This window comes from Mustela erminea, chromosome 6 (genome assembly GCF_009829155.1).
Source record: "Mustela erminea isolate mMusErm1 chromosome 6, mMusErm1.Pri, whole genome shotgun sequence".
NCBI classification, from domain to species: domain Eukaryota; kingdom Metazoa; phylum Chordata; class Mammalia; order Carnivora; family Mustelidae; genus Mustela; species Mustela erminea.
Genome location: NC_045619.1, coordinates 138,663,177 through 138,689,030, shown reverse-complemented (window position 1 = coordinate 138,689,030; position 25,854 = coordinate 138,663,177). Strand labels below are relative to the sequence as shown.

Here is a 25,854-nt window from a genome sequence, read left to right as displayed (position 1 = left end):
TGGAATCCAACCATCTTCTATTAAGTCAGACATTGCAGATTGGCAAAAATGTAAACAATGCCACTCTCACCTTTTTGTTTTAGAAAAGATATGCTCTTTAATTTAAAAAATTCATTTATCTTAACATGCAATAGGTTTCTTATTGTTATTTTTTTTTAAGATTTTATTTATTTATTTGACAGAGATCACAAGTAGGCAGAGAAGCAGGCAGAGACAGAGGAGAAAGCAGGCTCCCTGCTGAGCAGACAGCCAATGTGCGGCTCGATCCCAGGACCTGGGATCATGACCTGAGCCAAAGGTAGAGGCTTTAACCCACTGAGCCACCCAGGCGCCCCTCTCATTGTTATTTTAAATAAAGTAATAATACATTAATTTTTCATTTTTAATCTCTAATTTACAAATAGCAATGTATCACTATCAAGTATCAATATCAAATATAAACAAAAGCTCTTTGGGTTCTTCAATAATTTTTAAGGGTGGAAAGGGGTCCTAAGACCAAAAGGTCTAGAACTTTGGAAAGAAAGAGATAGAAGTAAAACTGAACATTAATAGTAGTAATAATTAACAGCTATTAATCGAGTCCTGGGTACTCTTCTAAATATTTTAGAAGTATTAACTCATTAATCCTTAAATAAACTCCATAAAATAAAGGGAACACCTGGAAGATGATGCTGTTTTTAGTCCCATTTTACAGATGAGCAGACAAAAGTACAGACAAATGTAAGTGGTTCAGCCAGTCACACAGCTCCTGAGTAGAGAAGCCTGGACTTGCAGGGTTTAAGGCAGATGGTCTGACTCCGGAGCTGTGCTCTGAGCCACAACCGAGTTAGAATGAAAGATAGTTTTTTAGATTTGAAGTGCAAGACTAAATTGTGAGAAGCACTTTTGCAACATTTCCATACTATGATAAACTGTCAAAGGAAAATAAAACCTGAGCACAGGGTACTACCGCTATTGTGCTAATGTGTAAAGAATGGACACAGCTCCCAATACAGAAAATACTAAGCATCTACTCAATGTCTGACTGAATAAAGCTCATGAGGAAAGGATGTCTTTAAGTTACTTACTCTGAAAAATAATCCATAAATTGCTGAGGATTTTCGGAAGCGAGCAAGAGTTGTCTCTGATGAGATTCAGACATACAGTGACATTTGAAGCCATTCTACAAAAATGCAAAGGTAGCAGTTACATTCTGATTTAGATCATCATAAGCGGCCCTAAACAGAAGTATTTAATCAACCCTGAAAAGCTGCTCTTTGATGATAAATTGTAAAAGAAGAAAAAAGAGGAAAAAAATCACTAGCTTTAAGCTCACTATTATTTTTATTTAAAAGTTTTTTATAAGGTTGAGTTAAGCAACACTCCTCATCAAAGCATAATCCCAGATTACAGAGATGGAAAAACAGTGCTTTGGAAAACTGACAGTAGTAAGAAATCTGACAGAAGAGCGACTTTGTTTTTCCATGACTTTGTTTTTTAAATCACTGTAACAAATTCTGTTGAGCACCTACTTTGTGAAGTGTTGTGCAAGTTCTTGGAGGGACGGAATGAAGGAAAATGGGCCAGTAGTGAATTTCCATTACGGGGACTATTTTCACTCTACTTTCGTTCATTATCCAAAATACACTGCGGCATATTACAGAAACCTCCTTTAAATACACTAAACCTGCATCTTCTTCAGACGACTATGAAAGAGTTACAAGCTTTGGCTTTGTATCCACCTGACTTAACATTTACACCTTCTCCTTCATAGAAAGAGAAATGAAAAATGCGTTTCTCCTCCTGTATTCCCGTTTCAGTGAATAGCACAGTTGCCCACCCACAGTCGCCCACCCACAGTCGCACACCCACAGTGAACCTTAGAGACAGGCACCCTTGAGTCGTCCTCTAGGTCCGCCTTCCGCGAATCACTAAGCCTGCTTAGCCTCCTCCTGAAGAACTCTTCTCCTGTCCCTCGGCTCAATCTCACATCATTCGCCTGATGTCACCACTCACCTTGCTTAGCTTCCTAAACTTTGGTTGCCTATAGACAACCCACACTGCTCCTGCCTCATCTGTGCAGTACTCCTGAATTACTCTTACTTAAATGTACCTTAAAAGGAAACTTAGTATCAGTCTCATAAATGAAAAAACCAGTACTACTTTCCATAAATTGAAAATAAATCAATAAAATGGAAACAAAATGATGTTACTAAATTCTAGAAACCCATGAGAGAGGATGGGCAGGAGGGGATATTCTGGATCTGACCACCTTCTCCCTCAATCTTCCAACACTGAGAGACAGGGAGACCCGGGAAGACTTTGGAGGAATCAGTTTCTCCTCCTGCAGGTCATTCTCCCCGGGAAGGAAGGCAGTGAACAGACTGGAGGGCAAACAGGACAGAACGACCACCAAGTGTCTTACTCGGAAATTGGTAAGCAAAGGGAAAATTAAGCCTTTATCTTCCTTTTCCCATTGGAACTGTATTTTATGGTAACATTTAAGGATCAAACAGTCCTAGTTAATGAGAAAAAGGACATTTTTATAAAAGAATGGTAGCCAATAACAAATTTAGAAAAATATAAAAAAACAACCCCTTTGCAACTCTTAAGGCAACAATGGACTACGGAAAGGTAGTCCTTTTACCTAAGTAAAAGGTTGATGAGAGATTAGATATATTCCTTACTGGTAACTTGCTCTTGCAAAAGGGAAAATATTAATTTCTACTGTTACTTTACAGGCCAGCATATTTACTCAAATATCTTAGTACTATCAGGTATTATGGGCTTCCTTATGTGATGTAATAGAAAACACATGGGATCGCCTATGTAGCAGTCTTCCCCAAAATATTTAACCCGAACCTAATCAAGCCTTCAGCTCTAAGTTCCAGTTTACAGAAACTGTAAGTTAAAGAAGGAAGGTGAAAGACAACCACAAGAAAACTTAGTTGTTTCATACCATAAAGTGGCAATGCTCCAAGGCAGTTACTGGCCAAATCTCTTCAAGTCAATGTCAGAAAAACGACAGCAAATTGAAAAGCACAGATATGGAAGCAACTCAAGCATCCATTGAAAGATGGACAGATAAAGAAGCTGGATGAAGACATACACAGTGGAGTATCAGCCATAAAAAGGAACGAGATTTTGCCATTTGTGACAATATGGATGGACCTAGAGAGTATTATGCTACATGAAATAAGTCAGAGAAAAGCAAATTTCACGATTTCACCTATATGTGGAATCTAAAAACAAATGAATAAATAAAAACAAAAGGACAAGCCAATCTATAAATACAGAGAACAAACTGATGGTCGCCAGAGGGGGGAGGGGGTGGGAGGATTGGCAAAACAGGTGAAGGGAAGTGGGAGATACAGGCCTCCAACGACGGAATGAATATGTCATGGGAATACAAAGTACAGCACAGGGAATATAGTCAATGGTATCGTAATAATGGTGCATGGTCCAGATGACAGCTACACTGGGGAACACAGCATAAGGTACAAACTTGTCGTATATACATAAGGTATAGATCATGTTGGACACCTGAAACTAATGTGACTAATGCGTGTGTAATATGTGTCAAGGATACTCATATTAAAAAATTAACTAAAAAAAAAAAGAAAAATAACTGGGTTTTAGGGGGGCGGTAGAAAGAGTAAGAGACATAAGTTCTATCCTCAGTTTAGAATTGAGAGAGAATTAAAAGTCCTAATAACCCAACACAGAGATTTTTAAGGAAACGAAGCTACTCTATATGAGACTATAATAATGGACATATGTCATTATGTGTTTGTCCAAACCCACAGAACGTCCAACATCAAGAGTGAACCCTACTATAGACTTTAGTCATGATGATGTGTCAGGGTAGCTTTATTGATTATAACAAAAGTACTATCTTGTTGCAAGGTGCTGATCATGGAGAAGCTGTACATATGTGGGGCTCCAATGTGTATGGGAAATCTCTGTATCGTCTACTCATTATGGTGGTGAACCTAAAACTGCTCTAAAAAAAAAATTCTATTTTTAAAGTCCTAATAAAAAATCCAATTCATAGCTTTTGATTTGATCTTGGTTTGATAAAAACTTTTAGGGGAGCCTGGGTGGCTCAGTGGGTTAAGCCACTGCCTTCGGTTCAGGTCATGATCTCAGCATCCTGGGATCGAGTCCCACATCGGGCTCTCTGCTCAGCGGGGAGCCTGCTTCCCTTCCTCTCTCTCTCTCTGCCTACCTCTCTGCCTACTTGTGATCTCTCTCTCTCTCTCTCTCTCTGTCAAATAAATAAATAAATAAATCTTAAAAAAGAAAAAAAGAAAAAAACTTTTAAAAAGCATTTGTGGGAGCAAGGGAGGACATGTGAATATGGAGTGTGTATCAGATGACATAAGAGAATTTTTGTTGGGGCGCCTGAGTGGCTCAGTGGGTTAAGCCTCTCTGCCTTCGGCTCAGGTCATGATCCCAGAGTCCTGGGATCGAGCCCTGCATCTGGCTCTCTGCTCAGCAGGGAGCCTGCTTCCCCATCTCTCTCTGCCTGTCTCTCTGCCTACTTGTGATCTCTCTCTCTCTGTCAAATAAATAAATAAAATCTTTTTTAAAATTTCAAAAAAAATTAAAATTAAAAAAAGAGAGAGAATTTTCATTAATTTTGTTATGTGGGACGATGTATATTGTGGCTATGTAGAAAAATATCCAAATATCTTAGAGAAGCATACTTAAGTATTTAGAGATTAAATATCCTGATGCTTGGAATTTACTTTAAAATATTTCTGAAGGAATGCCTGGGTGGCTCAGTTGGTTAAGCTGCTGCTTTTTGCTCAGGTCATAATCCCAGAGTCCTCGAATCCGGTGTGCACTGGGGAAATCCTTGCTCAGCAGGGAGCCTGCTTCTCTCTCTGCCTGCCCTGCCTGTCGCTGCCCCTGCCTGTGTTTCTCTCTAACAAATAAATAAAACCTTAAAAATAAGTAAATAGATAAAATGTTTCTTAAAGAAGCAAAGACAGGCCAAGTTATTTAAAATATTTAATATGGGTAATGGATATATGGATGTTCACTGTACTAGTCTCTAGTTTTCTGTCTGAGAATGTCACCTTGACTATTAAAAAAGAATGAACCGGGGGGTGCCTGGGTGGCTCAGTGGGTTAAGCCTCTGCCTTCTGCTCAGGTCATGATCTCAGAGACCTGGGCTCGAGCCCCGCATCAGGGTCTCTGCTCAGTGGGGAGCCTGCTTCCCCTGCTCTCTCTGCCTGCCTCTCTGCTTATTTGTGACCTCTGTCTGTCAAATAAATAAAAATAAAATCTTTTAAAAAATAAATAAAAATTTAAGAGAATGAACTGGAGAGATAGGAAAAAGAAAAACTGCATCCGTGTTATTCAGTGTAAGGCCTACTTCAGTATCTCATCCCTGGCTGGCAGAAACACTGGGGTAGATTCTTCCAGTTACCCAGTGCTCCTCTGCACCTGCCCAATCCAACTCCATCTCCAGAGAAAAATATGATCCCGTCACTAGCTTGCTCTCAAGTCTTCAAAGTGCTTTATCATCCACCTCACTAATGAGAATAAGTATAAACTCCATTGCACGGCATACAAAACTCTCTAAGATCTCCCCAGAGACCCCTCAGCGACTGTACGCGTAATCCGGATTCAAAACTCACAGTCTTACCGGTAGGTACAACTGTTACTTCCACTTTACAGGTGAGGCAAACAGGCAGAGGGAAATGGAAGCACCCTGGCGAAGACGACACAGTGAGGAAGCGGCGCGGCCCGGGGTTCAGGACTCTGACAGTCCGACTCCCGCCCACGAACCCATCCACAGGAATATCCCGGGCCCGGCACACTGCGGACGCTCCCTAACCGCTCGTCAGACGAGCACTGTGCCCGGGCTCAGCTGTCCTTTCTCATCTGACCCCGAAAAGAGCTGTGAATCCTAACCATGCCGCTTCTCTGGAGTGGCGTCAGGTCAGAGACGATGGTCACTGCCGGCCCCCGGGCACCCGGCCCCGCACTACCCAACGCCGCCGCTTTCGGACGGCTGGAGTCGCATCACGTCTACCAGACCTGCAAAACCTTTTCTGACTTCATTTCTTCCCGGAGGAAGTTCGCGGAGGTGTCAAAGACCACGGTTCCCCTAGAGGAGGGCTGCAGGCAAGGGTGGCCCTGCTGAGCCGAGGAGCTGACTCGCAGCGCGGAACCCGGACTAAGGGACCCGAGATCCACTCCCTCGACCCCGGCGCCAGGCGCTGGAACCAGGATGTCCAGCAGGGCCCCATCCAGGCCCGCTTACCTCGTCCCGACACTGCTTCTGACACATCTGGCAGTACCAGCGCAGCTTCTGAAGCCCCTTCGATTTGATCCTGTTGGCGATGGCCTTTGGGGTCAGAAAATCTGACTTCCCCATCGCGACCACGACAGCGACAACTTTACTGAAGCCCAGCGCTCCGCCAACCGGAAGCGGAATGAAGCTGACGACGGTGGGTGGGCGGGACGAATGCCAGCCGCGAGCCGGAAGGAGGTGAGGCTTCGGGAGACTGAGCCCCGCAACGCTCGCGAGGCTTCCCGCCTTCTGGCGGTAGGAAGCGAGACTGAAGGAGAAAGCCGGGGGGGAGGGCGCTTGGAGAAGGTCCCGCGCAGGCGCGGTGAGGCCTGTCTGACCGACCTTCAGCCGGGCCGGTACCACCATGTTCTCTCGGGCGGGCGTCGCGGTGCTCTCGGGCTGGGCAGTGCAGCCGCAATGGTATGGCCGCTGGCGAGGGGACGGGAGGGTTACGAGGAACGCAGGAGCTCGGTCAGAGGAAGGAGGAAGCGAGTGGAGGCGAGTGGGACGGGACAGGGGTCGCAGGGCCTGCGGGGACCCCTGTCCCGAGGAGGCCTCGGGAAGCCGGGGCTGCCGGAAGCCCCTCCGATCCGGGAAGGGTGCACGAAGGGGCTGCGGTGACAGCAAGGGCTCGCCGCGTCTGCTGAGGCGGGGTGCGGTGCGGTGAGGGTCACGAGGAGCGGTCATCTGGGACCTCGGGGTTGAGACTTCAGCCCGAACTGGTTTCAGGGCGGTCTTGGCTTCGCTCAGCTAATGCTGACGGAGGCCCCGCGGCGCGCCGGCCCAGGCGGAGACCGCGGAGGCTGTGCCGGGCCACAGAGGGGGAGGGGGAGGCCGAAGGCAAGGTCTAGGGGACGGTGAAGCTGTGCTTTCTGCCCTTGACGCCTTTTGAAACCCGCTGGTGTTGGGCAGGGTTTGCGTGGGCCATTCAGAGCCGTTCGCTTCGGCCGGGACGTGTATTAAGCGCTTGGCCCGCAGCGCGGGCTCCTGGCTGGGCACTGCTGCATAAAATCCGTGCCTTCGTGGGCTCGTGGTAGTTGGGGTGCAAGAGGGGCCCTAAAAATCCGTCTGATGGCGATCGGAAGGCAGAGGCACCTAGCCCTGTCTTGAAACCGTTGTGTTGAAGCAGTAACCCTGCAAGGTCATGAGATGGTCCCAAGGTCCCGAGGAGGAGAGGAGATAGGGCTGTCAAACGCGGTCTGTGAACGGCCGTGCAAGCTTCAGGATTTTAAACATCGGTTTCCGGAGGGGGAAAAAAAAAAAAAAAAAGCAAACCCTGCGTATTAGAAGGCCAAGCCATGGGCAGATAAACGTTGGTTTGTGGGTGGTACCATACGATAGGATGAAATGTCTTGAAGCGAGACCGAATGGAAGAATTTCAGACACGGTGCTAAGGGGATTATTGGCCAAAAGCTGAGTGTCGCCATTCTTCGGATTCGCAGTAAGGAGGAATTCTAACGAGCTGCGCGCAAGAGTAGATTTTGTGTCCTAATTTTCTGGCGGAGGGACTGTAGAGCCTTAATGGAAATAGGTCCGTTTTTCATTAAGCCAGGAATTCTTAACAATAGAGAAAAAAATTAGGGTATTTTAATGAAATCGGATGTGAATACCTACAGAAAACTGTCGATGGGTTTGCCTTCAAAGTCAGATTTTTTTTTTTAATATTGAAAATGAGTATTCATGGCAATTAAATCACCTTAGTTGGATTCTCAGTCATGTAGGTTGTCCCATTTGTCACTCACCCAGCACGCATTTGTTGGGTGCCTGCCCTAAACCAAGTTGGTACTGTGGAAAGTACTAAAAAGTCGTGGTAAACAAATACATATGGCCTTAGCTTTATGGGACAGATTCTGGCGTGCAGTGCTGCTCAGCAGACATCAGCTCTCCTTGCCCTGTTGCTGTGCAGAACTGTCACCTGTCAGTATTTTTACCTGAGGTGGTATCCAGTGGAAAGAGGTTCTGAAACTGGGACAAAATATTTTACATAAAATTGTAGCAGTTTAAAAAAAAAACTTGTAAGGCAATTTTAAGATCTTAAAATAAAAGATGGTTTTAAATAAGACTAGTCTGACATAACCGCTAGGCTCCTAAATTGGAATGTACCTTGACAGATAGAGGTTGTAGTCCTGACCTTAACCTTAACCTTTAGAATGTTGTTTTCACCTGGTAGGTTATGAATATTCATCAAGCATTGAGGGAAAGCATTTTCACGTTATTCTGTTATTCCGGGTCCCCTGTTGCTTCCCACTCATAATTACGTTTTAAATTCAGAAATGAAACCCATCTTAATGTTTCACACTCCACAGAATTAATTTGGAAGGGGAGAAAAAATAGCTTTGCTTTTACAGAACCACGAAGGGGCACTTTCTCTGTTCTGTTTCGGTTATTAGAAGCTTTAAACATGCAGCTTGTTATTTTTACAGGGTTTTGTTTCAGAGAGGTTAGCTTAACCGACATTAGCTAAATATTAGGCCCTATTAAAATCTTAGTGAAGTTATAGTAATTGTTTAGGGTATCAGTAAAATATCCTAAATTTCAGGAACCTGTTTTTAAGTAGCATTTAAGAAAATGGAGATAAGGAAGACAAGTGTGATTTTTTTTTCTGTCTTCAAATCAGGGGAATATATATTTCTATTTCGTGTTCCCCATTCTCTAAAGTGGAAGTGTTTTATGATAGCAAACCAATAGCCATAAACTGAATTATAGACACTGAAAAGCAAGGGAGATGGCTCTTGAGGAGACAGAAGGCTGATTGCATCCCCAAATTGAGGTGGCAGATGTTTACTTATAAAAGTAAAAAAAACGTGAGGCATCAGGGTGTATAGTGTAGGAGATCCACCGACTCAGGAGCCAACTACCAGGATTTGGATCTCCACTGCCACTCACCTGGCTATGTGACCCTAGACAAGTTAGGGGTGTCTCTGCCACCATTTCTTCATCTGTTAAATGGAGGTGATAATAGTGCATAGTTCATTGGGTTACACGAAGGTTAAGTGAGTCTGTGTTTGTACAGAACAGAGGTGGTAGGGGAAATGGTGGTGTGTATCCAGAGACAGGAACTGAAAACTGTAAACAACATTATGCATTTCCTACATAAAATGTAAGAAAGTTTATTGTATTTGCCAAACAAGACTGGACCATGGGTGGGCGTGGGGGAAGTGCCAGGAGGTTATTTTTTTGGCGGACAGGCAGGTGACGGACTTTTATACAATCACTTATTATTGGAATTAGACCTACTTCATCATTTTCCCTAAGAATTAGCTGCTGCTGCTGCTTCCTTAATTTTTATATTTATAAAGCATTATATACCTTAACAGTCTTGCAAACTCTGTACTTTCTTGGAGGAATCCTTCCCCCAGCAACCTTGCTGGCTCCCTTCTCTACTACTTCTCTTAGTTTTGCTAACACTGCGGTATGATCATAGTAAATAATGGTAGTCCACACGGGCGCCTGGGTGGCTCGGCTGGTGAAGCATCTGCCCTCGGTCCACGTCCTGGGATCCAGCCCTACGTCTGCTCTCTGCTCAATGGGAAGCCTGCTTCTCCCTCTGTTACCCCCCCAACCCCCCGTTCATGGGCTCTCGCTCTCTCTCTCACACACAAAAATAAATAAAATCTTTAAAAAAAAAAATGGTAATCCACAACTCTGACTTTTCTATCCACTGTATCTGATATGTTTCAGGTTTCTCCAGTAATCTCCCAAGGATTTCTCAGGACTTGATGCAGTTTTCCAGAACAAATAGCTGATTCAAAACTTTGTATTTTCTTTTGCAAAAATTACATATTCAGTAGGGCAAGCTGCCCCTAGAGAGAGTTGGGGTCAGCTTATGGTTATTCTGTTGTATGTACTCAAGTTGTACTTAAAAACAGAATAACATAGATTCTGAGTGAAACTGAGTGAAAGCTAAACATGAGAGCACTTCAAAGTAGGAAATTAGGGCTTATGCCAGCATAAAGAATCACAGATCTACCTCTTCATACTTTCACTTGGGATATTTGTGGAAACCAGAACATTCTGTGTTCATCCAAATATGGCATGGTTAGATTTATTCCCTGATATTCTCTGACTAGAAACTTATGTCCGTTAAATTGGAGTATCCTAAATCCATAATGTCCAAATGTCGCTCCTCATATTCTGTACATTTAGATTGGTCGGAGTGAAGAAGTTGATATGCCCCTCCCCCCCAAGAAATTAAGAAGTAATGTTATTTTCCATTATGAAAAGATGTTAGTGGGATGGTTGGTATGTCAGGAAGTGTGCTCTGAAGTCCAGAGCTTGGAAGTATTTGACTGCTTTTATCGTTTCCTCTAGAGGATCCATTCTTATATCTAAATCTAACATTTTTCTTGTAGTCTCTGTCCTTCTCTGTATTTCTTTCTCTATGACTGCATAATACTAGTAATAAGATATATAAGTCAAGAGATTATTGGGGCACCTGGGAGGCTTGGTCTGCTTTTGGCTCAGGTCATGATCCCGGGGTTCTGGGATCATGCCCCACGTTGGGCTTCCTGCTCATCTGGGGAGTGTGCTTCTCCTTCTCTCTTGCCTGCCACTTGTGCTTGCTCGGTCTCAAATAAATGGATAAAAACTTTTTTAAAAAAAGAGAGATTGTTAAAAATGTTTTGTTTATGATCTTTCAGACTTTTTATGCACATAAATACATACAATCACAAAAATGGGATCATAACCATAATTTTATAATATCCTTTTCTGAAGATATTGTAAAGAAGCTTTATTTTTTAAAATATTTTATTTATTTATTCAACAGAGAGAGATCACAAGTAGGCAGAGAGAGAGAGAGAAGGAAGCAGGCTTCCCACCAAGGAGAGAGCCCAACGTGGGGCTCGATCCCAGGACCCTGGGATCATGACCTGAGCCGAAGGCAGAGGCTCTAATCCTCTGAGCCACCCAGGCACCCCAAGGTCATTCTGTTTATTGTATATTCTGTGGGTTTTGACAAATGCATGATGACATGTATCTAGTTTCACTGCCCTAAAACTCTCTCCCCAGAATCCAAGCAACCACTGATCTTACTCTTGTCATAGTTTTGTCTTTTCTGGAATGTCAGATAGTTGGACTCAGACAGAATATAGTCATTTCAGATTGGCTTCATTGCTTAGCAATATGCACTTACGATTCCTCCATATCTTCCATGACTTGATAGCTCATTTATTTTTACTGCTGAATAACTCCATTGTATGGATGTACACATTTGTTTTTCCACTCATTCACATATTGAAAGACATATTGGTTGCTTCCAGTTTTTGGCGATTGTGAATAAAACTGCTATAAACATTCATGTGCAGGTTTTTGTATAGACATAAGTTTTCAGCTCAATTGGGTAAATACCTAGGAGCGAGATTGCTGTATCATATGTTAAGACTGTTGAGATTTTTAAGAAACTGTCAAACCATCTTCCAAAGTAGCCATACCATTGTGTATTCCCACCAGCAATTAGTGAGAGTTCTTGTTGCTCCACATCTTTGCCATCATTTAGAATTGTTATTTTTTTAAGAAAAAGTAGCCATTCTTGGTGCACCTGGATGGTTCAGTCGGTTAAGCATCTGATTGTTGGTTTCAGCTCAGGTCATGATCTCCGGGTAGTGGGATCAAGCCCTGTGCCTGGATTCATGCTGGACCTATGGCCTGCTTAAGATTCTCTTTCTGCCTACCTCTCTCCAAAAAAAAAAAAAAAATTAATAATAATAATAATAAGCCATTCTTACAGGTGTGAAGTGATATTTCGTTGTTTTAGTTTGGAATTCCCTAATGACATGATACCAAGCACCTTTTTTTTTAATGCTTCTTTGCCATATGTTTATCTGTAGTGAGACTTGTGTTTAGATCTTTTCATTTTTTATTTAGGTTTGTTTTCTTATTGTTGAGTTTTAAGAGTTCTTTGTATATTTTCGATAACAGTCCTTTATCAGATACGTGTTTTGTAAACATTTTCTCCTGGTGTGTGGCTTAGTTTTTACTTCTCTTAATAGTGTCTTACAGAGCATAAGTTTTTGAAATTAATAAAGTCCAGCTTCATCATTTTTCTCTCATGGATCATGGTTTTCATGTTTTATCTAAAAACTTAGAGCCAGACCCAAGGCACCTAGATTTTCTCCTGTCACATCTTACAGAAGTATTATAGTTTTGTGTTTTACACTTAAAATCTATGATTCAAGTTAATTTTTGTGAAAGGTATAGAATTTTTTTTAAAGCTTTTTTTTTTTAAAGATTTTTATTTATTTGACAGAGATCACAAGGAGTCAGAGAGGCAGGCAGAGAGAGGAGGCAGCAGGCTTCCTGCTGAGCAGAGAGCCTGATGTGGGGCTCCATCCCAGGACCCTGGGATCGTGACCTGAGCCGAAGGCAGAGGCTTTAACCCACTGAGCCACCCAGGCGCCCCAAAGTATAGAATTATTACGTAGGATAATATTTTTCCATATGGATGTTCGGTGTTCAGCACCACTTGTAGAAAAGAGTATCCTTTCTCCATTTAACTATTTTTGCTTCTATGTCGGCCGTGAGTCAGTTGACTGTATTCGCGCGGGTCTCTTTCTGGATTTTTACTTACGCTGTGTCTTTTATTCCCCTCACGTTCTCATCCTGTAACCGGAAGCCTGTATCTTCCCTTCACCCATTTCGCCCATCCACTACCACCGCTCTCACCTTGGCGATGGCCAGTTTGTTTGTAGGTCTCATTCTACTTTTTGTATATTTTCATTTATTTTGTTGTTGTTATTGATCTCACTTACGAGTGAAATTCTGGGCTCTGTCTTCTCTTCTCGTGATCTGCTTGCCCATTCTTTCACCAATACAATGTGTGGGTTACCGGACTTCTTACACTGAGTCTTCAAGTCAGGCGCTGTCAGTTCTCTGGCTTTGTTCTTCAGTATTGTGTTGGCTATTTTGGATGTTTTGCTTTCCCATATAAATGTTAAGATCGGTTTATGGATATATACAAACTAACTTGCTGAGGTTTTGTCTAAAATTGTATTGAACAAGTTGGGAAGAGTGGACATTTTAGTAACATTGAATCTTCCTATTCATGAATATGAAATCTCTCTTCATTTATTTAGATCTTTCTTTTATCAGTTTTGTAGTTTTCTTAAAGCATATTTTGTTAGATTTATATGTCTTTTTCTGTGTGTTATTTTTATTGTGGTAAGGTAACACATAAATTTATCGTCTTAACCATTTAATAAAGAATTATTTACATTTCTATAATACGTATTTTATATATTTATAGATTTATTTATTTAAAAGGTTTTATTTATTTGAGAGAGAGGGAAAGAGAGAGGGGCAGAGGGAGGGAGAAGCAGAGTCCCTGGTGAGCAGGCACCACCCCTACCCCCAACCCTAGAGCCCTATCCTAGGATCATGACCTGAGCCCTGGGATCATGACCTGAGCCAAAGGCAGACACTTAACCCACTGAGCCACCCAGGCGCTCCTCCTCATACCACCATTTTTAAGTGTACAATTCTATGCTAATTGTTTTTCTTTTTCTTTTTTTTAAAAATGCTATTATTTTTCTAACTTGAAATTCCCAGTTGTTCATAACTTGTGAAAAGAAAACAATTGGCTGTACGATTGTTCTTCTTTAACCTGTTGGTGTGATGCACTATATTATTTGATTTTTAAATGATGAACCAGTCTCGTATACCTAGAGTAAATCCCACTTGGTTGTGGTGTATAATTCATTTTAATACATGTTGGATTCAATTTTCTAATCTTCCTTTAAGGAATTCTGCATTTATGTTCACGAGAGATAATGTCCTCTAATTTTCATTTCTTAAAATGATTTTATCTGGTTTTGATATTAGGGTAATGCTGGCCTCATAAAATTAGGGAATACTCCCTCTGCTTCTAATTCTACTAGCCTGTTTTGGCCCCAGCTTCCGTCTTCCATGAGTTACAGATCTCTTTCTCAAGTCTCAAAAATCTCACATGTTTCCCAAGCCCATTGCACATTTCCACCTCATCCTGGTCTTTGTGTCATATTCATTAAAATTCATTATCTCGACATTATCCCGGAAACAAACAGGGTTGCTGGAGGGCGGGGGTGGGAGGGATAGGGTGCCTGGGTGATGGACAGTGGGGAGAGTATGTGCTATGGTGAGAAAAAATTTTAAAAAAATTAAAAAATAAAATTCATTATCTCTAGAGAGATCATCTCCACTCAGTTTTTCTACCTTGGTTAACGGCAATACTATCTACTCAGGGCATTAAAGTGGAAATCATTCTTACTGGTTTCCTTTCCACTCTTGAGAACTTGCTCGTACATCTTGTCTTCCTGTTGCTTCTCCAGCACGGTAGCTGAGGTTCTTGCCTCCTCAGTCCGGAGGCTACGACAGCCTCACGTGGTCCCCATGTCATCAGTGTTTCAGTGTCAGCTTGTGGTTCTCGCCGCCGTCCGTGGTACTTCACTGAAAAACTAAACTGGATGTGGCTTATAAATATAAATATTCATTGTTCCCTGCTACCTATAAAATAGAATTTAAACTTAACCCAACCTGTGTCTCCAGGTTCAAGAGTATGTCCTATTTGGGAATGTCTTCCTTAGGCCTTCTTTGTTTATGCACAAATCTACAGATTCTTCCGTTCTCCCAGGGAGCTTTCTGAGCCAACACAGACACTTTGTAGAGATGTAAGGGCTAACAGATCATTTCTGTTTGATAGCATGTTGTCTTCCTCAGTAGGATGGCAGTCCTCTGGTATTGATCTCTTATAAATGTGGCTTTCATTAATATATACATGTGTGTGTTTAACATATATTTAAGTCAAATCATTTTTACTTCTGTGCATTAGCACTTTAGTCATAAAGACTAGAAAAATATTTAATGTACATTTTATGTTAATCTTAAGTTTTTATGAATCTTGTTTATGAGATAATAGTGAGCTTCTTGTGGTCACAGGCCATGTCCAGGAGCGTAGTAGCTGCTTGGTACATTTTTTAAAAGATTTTGTTTATTTATTTGAGAGAAAGAGGGAGCATGAGTGGGAGGAGAGGGAGAAGCAAGCTCCCGCCTGATCAGGGAGCTGGACTACGGGCTGGATCCCATGACCGGAGTGAAGGCAGACCCTTAACTGACTGAGCCTCCCAGGTGTCTTGCTTAGCATGAGTTGGAGAAGTTAAAAATTGGTTTAAATAAACTCCTTTCACACGTGTGGTCATATTAGAATGTATTCTTGATCCTAAGTGTTACTTGAAGATGTTTCAGCGAACTAAGGAATTCAAGGTAGCTTTTTAGAGGGGGCTGACCTTGGTTTTCAGTATACTTGGATAGCCTAACACGGGGAAGCACTTTTCTGTCGTGGAAGCAGTACAGGCAAAGGCATGAAGGTGGGGCAAGAGCACGTGTGAACTTCATCATGCCTGCGGTGGAAGGTCTGTGCTAGGGAAGACAAAATGAGGCCTTTGGCAATAGGGTTTGGTATCATTAAGGGATTAAATATTTTTGTGTGTGTGTATATGAATATGTGTATATCAGAGTCCCGTGTTTAATAGATTGTTTCCTTATGGGACATTCTTTAAATTTATTAATTTTTTTAAATTTATTAATTTTGATGGTTTTTCTTATATTATTGGGCTGTTTTCAGAAAACTAAAATATTTTTAAAACCTTTATTTTCAGGATCCAAGTTCGAAATATGGCAACTTTAAAAGATAGTAAGTACTTTATCTCAATATGTGAATGAAGAAAAGCTAAATTTTGACAAATAACAATATGCTGCTTTAGCCCATTGTATATTTGATCAAAATTGACAAAATGATTCTAGGTCATATGTGTGTGACATTGAACTTGTTTTGGAAAAGACCAGTGTGAGGCAACAGACTGTTGTTCTGTTTCTGTTGTCTGTACCATGCCAGTGGTATTTTATGTTTTTAATACATAATGTTTTTAACTAAATACCCGACACTGTCATTAAATGTTTTAAATGTATCACGTGCTGCCCTCTTCTGTGGCCGTCCTGTCCTGTCTAAGAGGCAGCTGGGCTTGACCTTCTGTTCGCACTCACATGGCCGCCTTGCCTGTCTGAGCAGCAGCTGGCTTTTAACCTTTGCTCAGCACTCTTTCCGCCTTCAAGCCTCAGCATCGTGCTGTTAGTTGATGGTGTAAGTGCTGATTTTTCTGCCTTACAGTTTAGAAAGCTACTGCCATAAATTTACAAGTGAAATGAGAACCTTTTTATCATAACACAGTACTTCTGTTTTTCAGTTACCAGACGACTAAAGTCGATCAAAAACATCCAGAAAATCACCAAGTCTATGAAAATGGTAGCGGCAGCAAAATATGCCCGAGCTGAGAGGGAGCTGAAACCAGCTCGAGTGTACGGGGTAGGATCTTTGGGTAAGTGAAGGGTGTAACACACAAATTGCAAAGAACCGTTTAACAGAGATCACCACTAATGACTTCTCTGGTGCTTGGTGACAACAGGTCCAGTCTCTGTGTTTGATGTTACTCGTTTTTCACAGCCACCCTACGAGGGTCGGAACGTCTAGAGTCCCTTCTTTACAGTTGAGAAACACTAAAATCCATTAACTTGCTCAAGGTCACATGCCTAGGCGATTTGGCATCAAAGCCTGCCTGTTAACCGTTGTGTGTGACTCTGTGCATGTTGAAAATGCTTGGAAAATCTGCCCAGACTATTAACTATATATTCAAAAGAACTTAGAAATATAGTGCATTCAACTTAGGTGCTTGACTTCGTCTTATGCTGTTGTGATACACTGGTTGAAGACTGCGGGGTGCAAAGGTGATACCCTACAGCAGAGGGGACTGGGCAGGCATGGACAGGACGCAGGAATACGCGAGCGGAATGTTTAAACATCATCCGTAAAGAAGGCAAATTCTGCTTTTTTCCAAAGTGAAGAAAATTTATGTATTATCTCTGTATTAATACATCTACATATTAGATTTGATTGCTCATGTGAAAGTTTCTTGCGCTCTTTCGTATTTTTTAAACATCCATTTACACTGGTTTAAAAAAAAACAACAAACTTCGCATGAGAAGATGATAGAGCAGTAGGCCGTGGTGGAAATGAGTCCTTGCTCTAAAAATGCCACATTTAGTTTCACGTGAAAGGTCAGAGGACAGTTGGTAGGTAGGCGAGGTTCCAGCGGGCCTTATCACCTCCAGCCCTTTGCTCTCAGAGTCCCATTCGCTGCACAATAAATCCTAAGCACCTTGGTGGCTCAGTAAAGCGTGGTTGATAAATTACTCTAGCCTATTTATGAAAGGAAAAGTTACTTCACTATTCACCTTTCTTGCTGATATGAGAAAATACAATAAATTTGTTTCCCCCCAGAATCCAGAATCACAAAATTATCTCACAAAGCAGCAGCTGGCTTAGAGGTCTGATTCGAGTATTTGTGGTAACATCAAAAATTCAGGCCATGGCTGCCGGTCAGTTCTGAAGTCCTTCAAACCCAGTACTAACAGTTAGCTATTAAGTGGCTGATCATTTTAAATATTTGAATTAGAAAATCCCTGCTCTGTTAGGACAGAGGTGATAGCAAGAATTTTGTTGAGATGGGTGAATGTGGCTGTGAAGATATGCCTGGTACCTGCGGGGGCCCAGCTGCTGAATTCACCCTGCGTCGGCACCCAGGCCACGCTTCCCAGAGGCTATGCCTAGCTGGCCCCTGAGCAGGCACGTCCCTGGGAGATGTGCAGCACCCCTAGCGGTGTTGCTGAACTTCCCTAAACTGCACAGTGGTCCAGGAAGCACCACCCAAGCCCTCTTCCCTCCTTCCTGCAAGTCAGACCTGTCTCAGGATGTGATGGCCTTTCTGACTCCTTCCTGCCTTCTCCCATAGCCGTTTCCTCTGTTTCCCCAGTAAAATCTGTGCATATTTCATCCTATTTAATCCTCTCTTGGCCCCTGCTGCTTACAAGACTGGACCAGCCAAGTGAGGTAGTAAAAGCAGTGCCCAAAATCAGAGTAGCATCTGCTGTTTTAATGCCAGCAGCTTTTACAAAAGAGTTGATATGCAGGTTATATGAGCAGGTCAGTTAGTACCTGCTTCTTACTTTTTTGCTTGTATCCTGAAGATCTGCATCCTTCACAAGGCTGATATAGATAAGCTGGTACTCTGATTCAGTCCTCCTTATAAATTCTTCAGTTGTACTATAGATTTCTTTAAGTCAACATTTGAGGTAAATTGGCCATTAATTGGCCATTGGGGGCCTATATCATATAGAGATTGAACCCTTCACGGTTTCAGCCTGATGTAGATGGATCAAGTACACAGACAGCTTTGACTGTATTGTTTGATGCCACCAGAACTGAAACGCATTGTTTCAAAAACAGCCAACTCCTTCAAGTCTTTGGTAAATTAGGGATTTGGGGTGTATTTCGTATATGTTACATAGTTTTAAATTCTTGCCGTTTGTTTGTTTGTGTTCAAGCTCTGTATGAAAAAGCTGATATTAAGGTGCCTGAAGACAAGAAGAAGCACCTGCTTATCGGTGTGTCCTCAGATCGAGGGCTCTGTGGTGCTATTCATTCCTCGGTTGCTAAACAGATGAAAAATGAGGTGGCCACGCTCACAGCAGCCGGGAAGGAAGTCATGCTTGTTGGAATTGGTGATAAAATCAGGGGTATACTTCATAGGTAATTGAAATAGATCCTCTTGGTGTGGCAGCGGGTGCGAGCATGAGTAAGTGGGAGCGTCTCCGATCGTTTCTCCGCACGGTGTCCTTTTTTGGTTACCTGTTTTTATACCCACAGAGAGGGTTTTGTTTTCATTTTTTCAGGACTATCAGAATACATAGATTTCTTCTGTTTTTTACTTGTATCGTGTTTCACTTTCATCCAACCCATGAGTGGAGCGCGACAGGAATATCAAAAGCCAGTTGGCATTTTAAATGAATGAGGGCTCTCAAGCCAGCACAGCCTGGAAATGTCAGAAGTCAGCAGCATTTAATTGAGATGGGAAGGAGAGAAATACAGCACAAGAGAGGCCTGATGATTAGTGCTTAGTTCTTGCAGCCACTAACTAATCATGATAGTGGATGGAACGACTCCACGCAGTGACCACAGCCCTGTTATCCCCCCGCCACCCTGGCCCCACCAAAAAACTTGGTTCACAGTGATAATACTTTTTCTCGTTCCCTGTGTTATTTAGGCAGAAGTATTCCTTTAAACTACTCTGTGTAATCTCCTGATTCTCTTACAGGACTCACTCGGACCAGTTTCTGGTGTCCTTCAAAGAAGTGGGAAGAAAACCTCCTACTTTTGGAGATGCATCCGTCATTGCTCTTGAACTGCTAAATTCTGGATATGAATTTGATGAAGGGTCTATCATCTTTAATCGGTTCAGGCAAGAAAAACTTAGAAATCAAAGCTTTTTCATGCTTGTGTTCATACTTTAAAATAAGTAAATACTTAACCATTTAAAATATTATTTTGAGATTGATACTTGCTTGTATAATTTCTAGGTCTGTCATCTCCTACAAGACAGAAGAAAAACCCATCTTTTCCCTTGAAACCGTTGCAAGTGCTGGTAAGTAGTTTTTGCAGGAAAGGTGTTTCTCTGTGTAGAAAGCAGAGATTTAGACGTTTGGGAAAATAGTGTTTGTCAGGGTGGCCTTTTCAGCAGCAGCAGAATAGTCGGGCTCTATCACCATCTGTCAGTGGCGTCTGTGATCTCTTAATCCATTCATTAATGACTCCTACTGCATTCCTTTGTTAATAGAATATAAATAAATACATGATTCCACATGCTTTCTATTCTCAAAGATTGAAGAGCCTGGCCAGAATTGACTTTGCTGTCTCTGGGAACTCTGCCGAAGCACACATGACTAGCAGCTCCAGAGTTGTGACCTGAACTGATTTATGTTGACCCACTCAGTTCTCTTGTACTGTGGAGTAACGTCATCATTGCTCAGTGAAGCATCCTAGAGATAATATTCTGGAACCGATTTTATTTTCCTGAGACATTTCTCCCTTCTATACATAGTATTTCATGTATTAAGTTGTATACTTTTTTAACATTTTCATGTCTCAGGTTGGGATGTTCCTACCAGTCAGTGGCATATGCCATTTTTATTTTTATTTTTATTTTTTTAATTAATTTATTATTTTTTAAACATTTTTTTTATTTGACAGGCAGAGATCACAAGTAGGCAGAGAGGCAGGCAGAGAGAGAGGGAAGCAGGCTCCCTGCTGAGCAGAGAGCCCGATGCAGGGGTCGATCCCAGGACCCTGGGACCATGACCCGAGCTGAAAGCAGAGGCTTGCCATTTTTAATTGCCTCTTGTCACTTTCTTTATTAATGGTTCCAAAATCAGGGTTATCATCGATAGCATTTTAAGTTTGATGAAATACAATACTTCCTCAGCACTTCACCCTAATGAATGAAGGTTGAGTTGTGCCACTAAATTTCTGCAGCATAAATTTCTTGCATCAACAAGATGTATGTTGGCATCTGATTCCTGGCCCGACACTTCCATATCCCATTTCCCTTTCATTCTCCTGATGGACACCTACAGATTTCTCCAATTATCAGAGGGCTGACTTGGGATTTTTGTATTCCACTAAACGAGTTTCCATTTTTTCATTAATTCTTTTATTTAAAAAAAAATTATTGAGTATTTGCTTACATTGTGCCAGATGTATGCTATCCAGAGGACTCATGACCATGAAATATGGAGAAGTTATTTTAATTGTTGGCTTCTTCATTTTCATTAAGTTAAGCATTTGCAGTAGAATATCAGATGCTTTGCTTACACATTATATTCTGAAAATCTGCTATAATCTATAGTGTGGAAATAGATGAAACTTTGAGAACGGAGTATTTCGTTGACTTCTGCTCTGTAATTATTAAGGGTTTTTATAGTAGTAAGCTGTTTTGATCCAATCCCTCTTTACTGTATAACTTCAAAGAAATCTGTGCCTTGTTTGAACAGAGAGCATGAGCATCTATGATGATGTCGATGCCGACGTGCTGCAGAATTACCAAGAATACAATTTGGCCAACATCATCTACTATTCGCTAAAGGAGTCCACCACGAGTGAGCAAAGTGCCAGGATGACGGCTATGGACAACGCCAGCAAAAATGCTTGTAAGCAAGAGCGGGTCTCCTCTGAGAGCACTCTCCTGCTGAGCGTAGCGTGAGGACCTTTGTAGCCAAACGTTACCGTCCCTAAGTACACCAGGAAGCAAGGGCATAAGGATCTGGTCCCAGGCTCTGCCACTGATTCTGTGACATCTTAGACCAATGACCATGTCCTTCCTTGAGTTTTTCATCTCAAAAGATAGAAAAATAATCATCTCTGCCTTAAAGGAAGTATATATCACTTGGTAGCAGTGAAGTTGCAAGTATTTTGAAGAGGTGTCTATGGAAGAGGTAGGAATACCTTTGTGAGATTTTTGAGAGGGCAGGTTTGGTACCCAAAGAGACATAAAAATTCTTATTTTTAAATTAAGCAGCATGCATCTGTGAATATGTTAAGGAACAAGTGAGTCTTTCATAGTATTAGATTGCGTTGTCTAATCCCTTTTTTTTCTTTGTAGCCGAGATGATTGACAAACTGACTTTGACGTTCAATCGCACCCGCCAGGCTGTCATCACAAAGGAGTTGATTGAAATCATCTCTGGTGCAGCAGCTCTGTAAGTAGCAGCAGACTGACAGCCTTCAGACACTTCTCTCTCTGGGTCTGCTGGCTGAACGGGAGCGTGTTTCAGTTTCAGTTTCGTTTTGCTCAAGGTGAAACGATCCATTGCCTAACCTTGTAATCTAATTAAGGATATAAAGGTTTGGTGAAAATGGTTTGGTGAAAATGAGATCTCTGGTTTCTTCTGCTTGTTTCACACGGAAACTTTTGGGCTTAGTTTCTTCTTTTCAGAAATCAGCATATTGCTATTCTAGAGCATTAGGAAAGCCTTAGAGTAGCGTTAGGAGGAAGGATGTAAATGTGATTAGGAACAAGGAATAAGGCATTAGGAATAAGAATGTAAATAATTCACTATCATTTATAAAATCTGTCTTTGGAACTTAAAACATTATAAAGCAAGCCTTCACCCTGTAGGACCGGTTTTGGGTTTGGTTTCATGTAAATCTCAGGTTTTTTGGTAAATCTTGGTCAAAATTGGTTCTTTCCTTAACTAAATTTTCTATATTAGTACCATATAATAATGTACCATTTTCTTCAAGAAAATTTCTTGGTTGTCTCGATATGTTAAGGTTTGTGAAGCCTGGGTTGAGAAAATGGGGATTCTGTTTTTAAAATGACTAAATTGAACCCCCACCATGTGCCAAGTCAGTGCTAGGAAGTGTCAAAGGATGTGATCAAGGCTTTGGTGGGTACAAAGGCTTTTGTTACAGGGTAACAAAAACATGCAGGTGATTCTGATGAGAGGTAGATATAGAGTAAGTTATCTTTGTCTCTTCTTTCTGACCTCCTCCTAATTGATTGCTAAGTTTTGTAAATTTTACCTTCTAAATATCCCTTGATCTTACGTGATGCCACGTAATGCAGATCCTTACCATTTCTCTCCAGAATTAACAAGGATATCAAGTGCCCCTGTGCTTGACACTGAGGATATAGTGGGGACAGTATTTGCCCTCAGAGAGCTCACAGCTCTCATAGGGAAAAGAGACACCTTACAAATTGCAGGAGAAAAGGGGTCAGTGTACTGTGGCTCAGAGCCAAGAGCATTTTTGACATTTTTGAAGGAGTTATTTTGTTTAAAAGAAGAGACAGTATGTGATTCACAAAGCCTACAGTATTTACCGTCTGACCTTGCAACAGACTGTTAGGAAAAGAGTAGAATCCATTCTCTTACCTAATTATTCTGCAAAACACCTTAGCTTGAGATACGGAATCCTGTGTTTTCTGGCCACTAGACTCTCTCGTCTAGTCTTGCCACCGCCATCAAACTTCAGCCACATGGATGTACTTCTAGTTCCACAAGCATGTTGAGCACTTTTGCCTGAAATGCCCTTCTTTTCTTCCTTTCCACCCTGGATTCTTCCTCTGATCGACTCCCACTTCTCTTTGCTGAACTGAGAGAAGCCGTTCTTTCAGAAAGCCTTCCTTCACCGTTCGGGTGGGGCATCCTTTACTGTCCTGTGCTTCCCCTTCTCAGCATTTACACTATTTTCTTAGGAACTGACTTTTTATTTGCCTGTACTCCTGTGGCTTGGGAGTGACCCTGTCTTCCTTTGTAGCCCTACCACCTGGCACATACCTTCTCAGTAAATATTTGTTGAGTGAATGAGTGATGAAGGAATTCCTAAGGAATGGAAATTCAGAAGGAGAAAAATCATTTCATCGGGTGTGTGAAATGTGGATCCATGTTTAAGAAGTAGGGATAGATAGGTTTGTCACTAAGGTGAAATTTAAATTGGTCCTTAAGTATACTCTGTCCAGGATAGAAACTGGGCAGAATGCCAAAGAGACACATAAAACTGATAGAGACCATTGTATAAGTTGTCAGTCAGATCCATCAGCTTTGCTAGCCAAGGCGTCCTCGACTTACTTTGCTTTCCAAGCATGACTTTGTTAAGACTAACCCATCTCTCAGTCTAGTCACTAATGTTGTGTTAGCGTCAGAGTACAGCGCAATGATGAATGGCCCTGCCACTTACTAGCGTGATAAACTTGGCTGAGATACTCTCTCTGTGACTCAGTTTTGTCCTCTATAACGCGGGGGCTCAGGCAAGGATTACATAAGCATATTATTCATTCTCTTCCTTGGTGTGTATCGTATTGCTAATGCTAAGCTGTTCTTTTGGTGGTAAGTGTGAGGAGGCCTGGGGGAGAGAGCTGCCTTCTGAAGGTTTCCAAAGAACCAAGGATCTGGTTTGGCTCTTGAAAAGGGAATGCTGGGAATAAAATGCAAGGATACAGCCTCTGCAGTATTGAGGAGTCTAGAACCTTGGGAAACCTGGCTAAAGAGTAGCAAAACCAAGGGAAATGAAGAGAGGGAGATTGGGACATAAAAACTGAGAATCTGCAATTGACTATTAAATTTTGGCTTTCTAGAAAAGTAGACTAAATCCGTTCTTAAGGGTTGGCTGTGCAGTCCAAGCTTGGCGTGTTTATATGAATGGATTGCATGCTCTGTAACCGATCAGTTATCCAGGTTAAAACTGTACTATTTAATACAAACACATTTGGCTCTTTGGTAATACACTGTGTGCTATTCATAGGAGAAGTAGTGGCTTCAATTATACTTGCGTAGTCTTGCCTTCTTGCATCAACATGGTTTTATTGTTCTAAACCAGACCAAAATTAGTAACTTTTTATAACAGTCATTGAATCTGTTTTAAAGGAATATTTTGGTAACGAATTTACATGGTATGTTCAAGATACCGAGTACGGAAATGGATGTTTTTAGTTGGAAATGATGCCTGATTAACTAGCATGGAATGCTTCCTGACTGGCTTGTTTTGTCTTTTCTCCTAACATAATAACCAGGGATTAATGAAAACCAAGTTTCATCCTCAGACAAGAGGTAAAGTGGCAGCATTTCACACTCTCTCCCCAAACCCCTCCAAAAAGAAATCCAGACTAGATATGATTGACGCTGATTAAGCAACCCTGAAACAGATTCTCTGAGATGTAGATTTGGGCCCATTTATAGTAGCTGCCAGCTTGTGGTAGCATATGGGCAATGCCAGGGGGCTTTTTTTTTTTTTTTTTTTAATCAAATACTAACTTATGGATAGAGATTTAGCATTATTTTGAATTATTAAATACAGATGAGTGAAGAGTGGTGGTTCTCAGACTATCATGATGGTCTCAGGACCCCTTCGTGTTTGACATAACAGAAAAGAGCTAGATTTTCCTGTTTCTGCATTAATTCTCTCCTGATAGTACACATCATGTAGCCTCTGGAAAGTGCCATGTACTCTTCAGAATGAGTAAAACAGGCATATAAGAAAAGTAGTTTTGCCTTCATAGACCCCATGGAAAGGTTCCTAGACCAAAATTTGAGAACAGCTAGTTTATAGTGACATTTTATTATGTAAAGTCAGTTCTTTAAACCCCACTTAAATAGGTGTTATCTCTTGACATCGCTCTTTTTCCCTCCAAAACTGACTTTTATTTGTTCTGTACTTTGTTTTACAGGTAAAGAAGAAAAATTCAGCCAGCTGATTTTATTTTTAGCTTACTGCTGTCCTTGTCAGAAGAAATTGTTGGTCCATTGTTTAACCAATAAAGACAGCAAGATGTTTGTAAATTATCTTACAATAAACAACTTACCATAAGAAAGTCACTGTCTTTTCTTGTTACATAGAAACAGTAACTAGTAGTTTTCACAATGAGATGTTAAAAGTATCAAAAAATACTGACATGCTACTGCTAAAATTTTTTGGTAAGAAGATAATTTAAGAGCCTCTGCTGATTTCACAGTTCCAGACTACCCTTCAAAAGTCCAGAGTATTTGGGGTGGGGAGGAAGGAAGAGGCAACAGGCCACAGGCTAACCCAGGCTTTCATTCTAATGCTCTTTCAAAAAGAACATCCAACGAAATGAAGTAACAATGCTGTAGGAGTCATTTGCTCTTTCTCATCTATGAAGTTTAAACACCGGTGCACCTGGGTGGTTCAGTCT

The 25,854-nt window shown here is 41.5% G+C and overlaps 2 protein-coding genes across 4 annotated transcripts in view; one reads left to right on the top strand and one right to left on the bottom strand.

The window, feature by feature from the left end:
• The window catches only part of KIN (Kin17 DNA and RNA binding protein), a 33,686-nt gene extending 27,229 nt beyond the window's left edge, over nt 1–6,457 (bottom strand). Inside the window, exons 1-2 of the mRNA XM_032349789.1 lie at nt 6,257–6,457; nt 1,068–1,162 (exon numbers count right to left, since the gene is read on the bottom strand). Coding sequence (XP_032205680.1) covers nt 1,068–1,162; nt 6,257–6,370 — 209 coding nt within the window. The 5' untranslated portion in view covers nt 6,371–6,457. The remainder of the gene's footprint in view (nt 1–1,067; nt 1,163–6,256) is intronic.
• Nucleotides 6,458–6,560: 103 nt separating this feature from the next.
• ATP5F1C (ATP synthase F1 subunit gamma) lies at nt 6,561–25,512 on the top strand. 3 transcript variants are annotated; one of them, XM_032349790.1, is made up of 10 exons: nt 6,561–6,706; nt 15,916–15,950; nt 16,501–16,632; nt 18,695–18,899; nt 19,465–19,608; nt 19,727–19,791; nt 21,197–21,352; nt 21,805–21,901; nt 24,715–24,751; nt 25,369–25,512. In XM_032349790.1, exons 1-9 carry the CDS (start codon nt 6,651–6,653, stop codon nt 24,719–24,721), a joined length of 897 nt encoding a protein of 298 aa, XP_032205681.1. In that variant the 5' UTR covers nt 6,561–6,650; the 3' UTR covers nt 24,722–24,751; nt 25,369–25,512. The 3 variants fall into 3 exon arrangements, with proteins under 3 accessions (XP_032205681.1, XP_032205682.1, XP_032205683.1); XM_032349791.1 differs by lacking the exon at nt 24,715–24,751; XM_032349792.1 differs by lacking the exons at nt 24,715–24,751; nt 25,369–25,512 and having other exon boundaries at nt 21,805–21,905.
• Nucleotides 25,513–25,854: the final 342 nt, after the last annotated feature.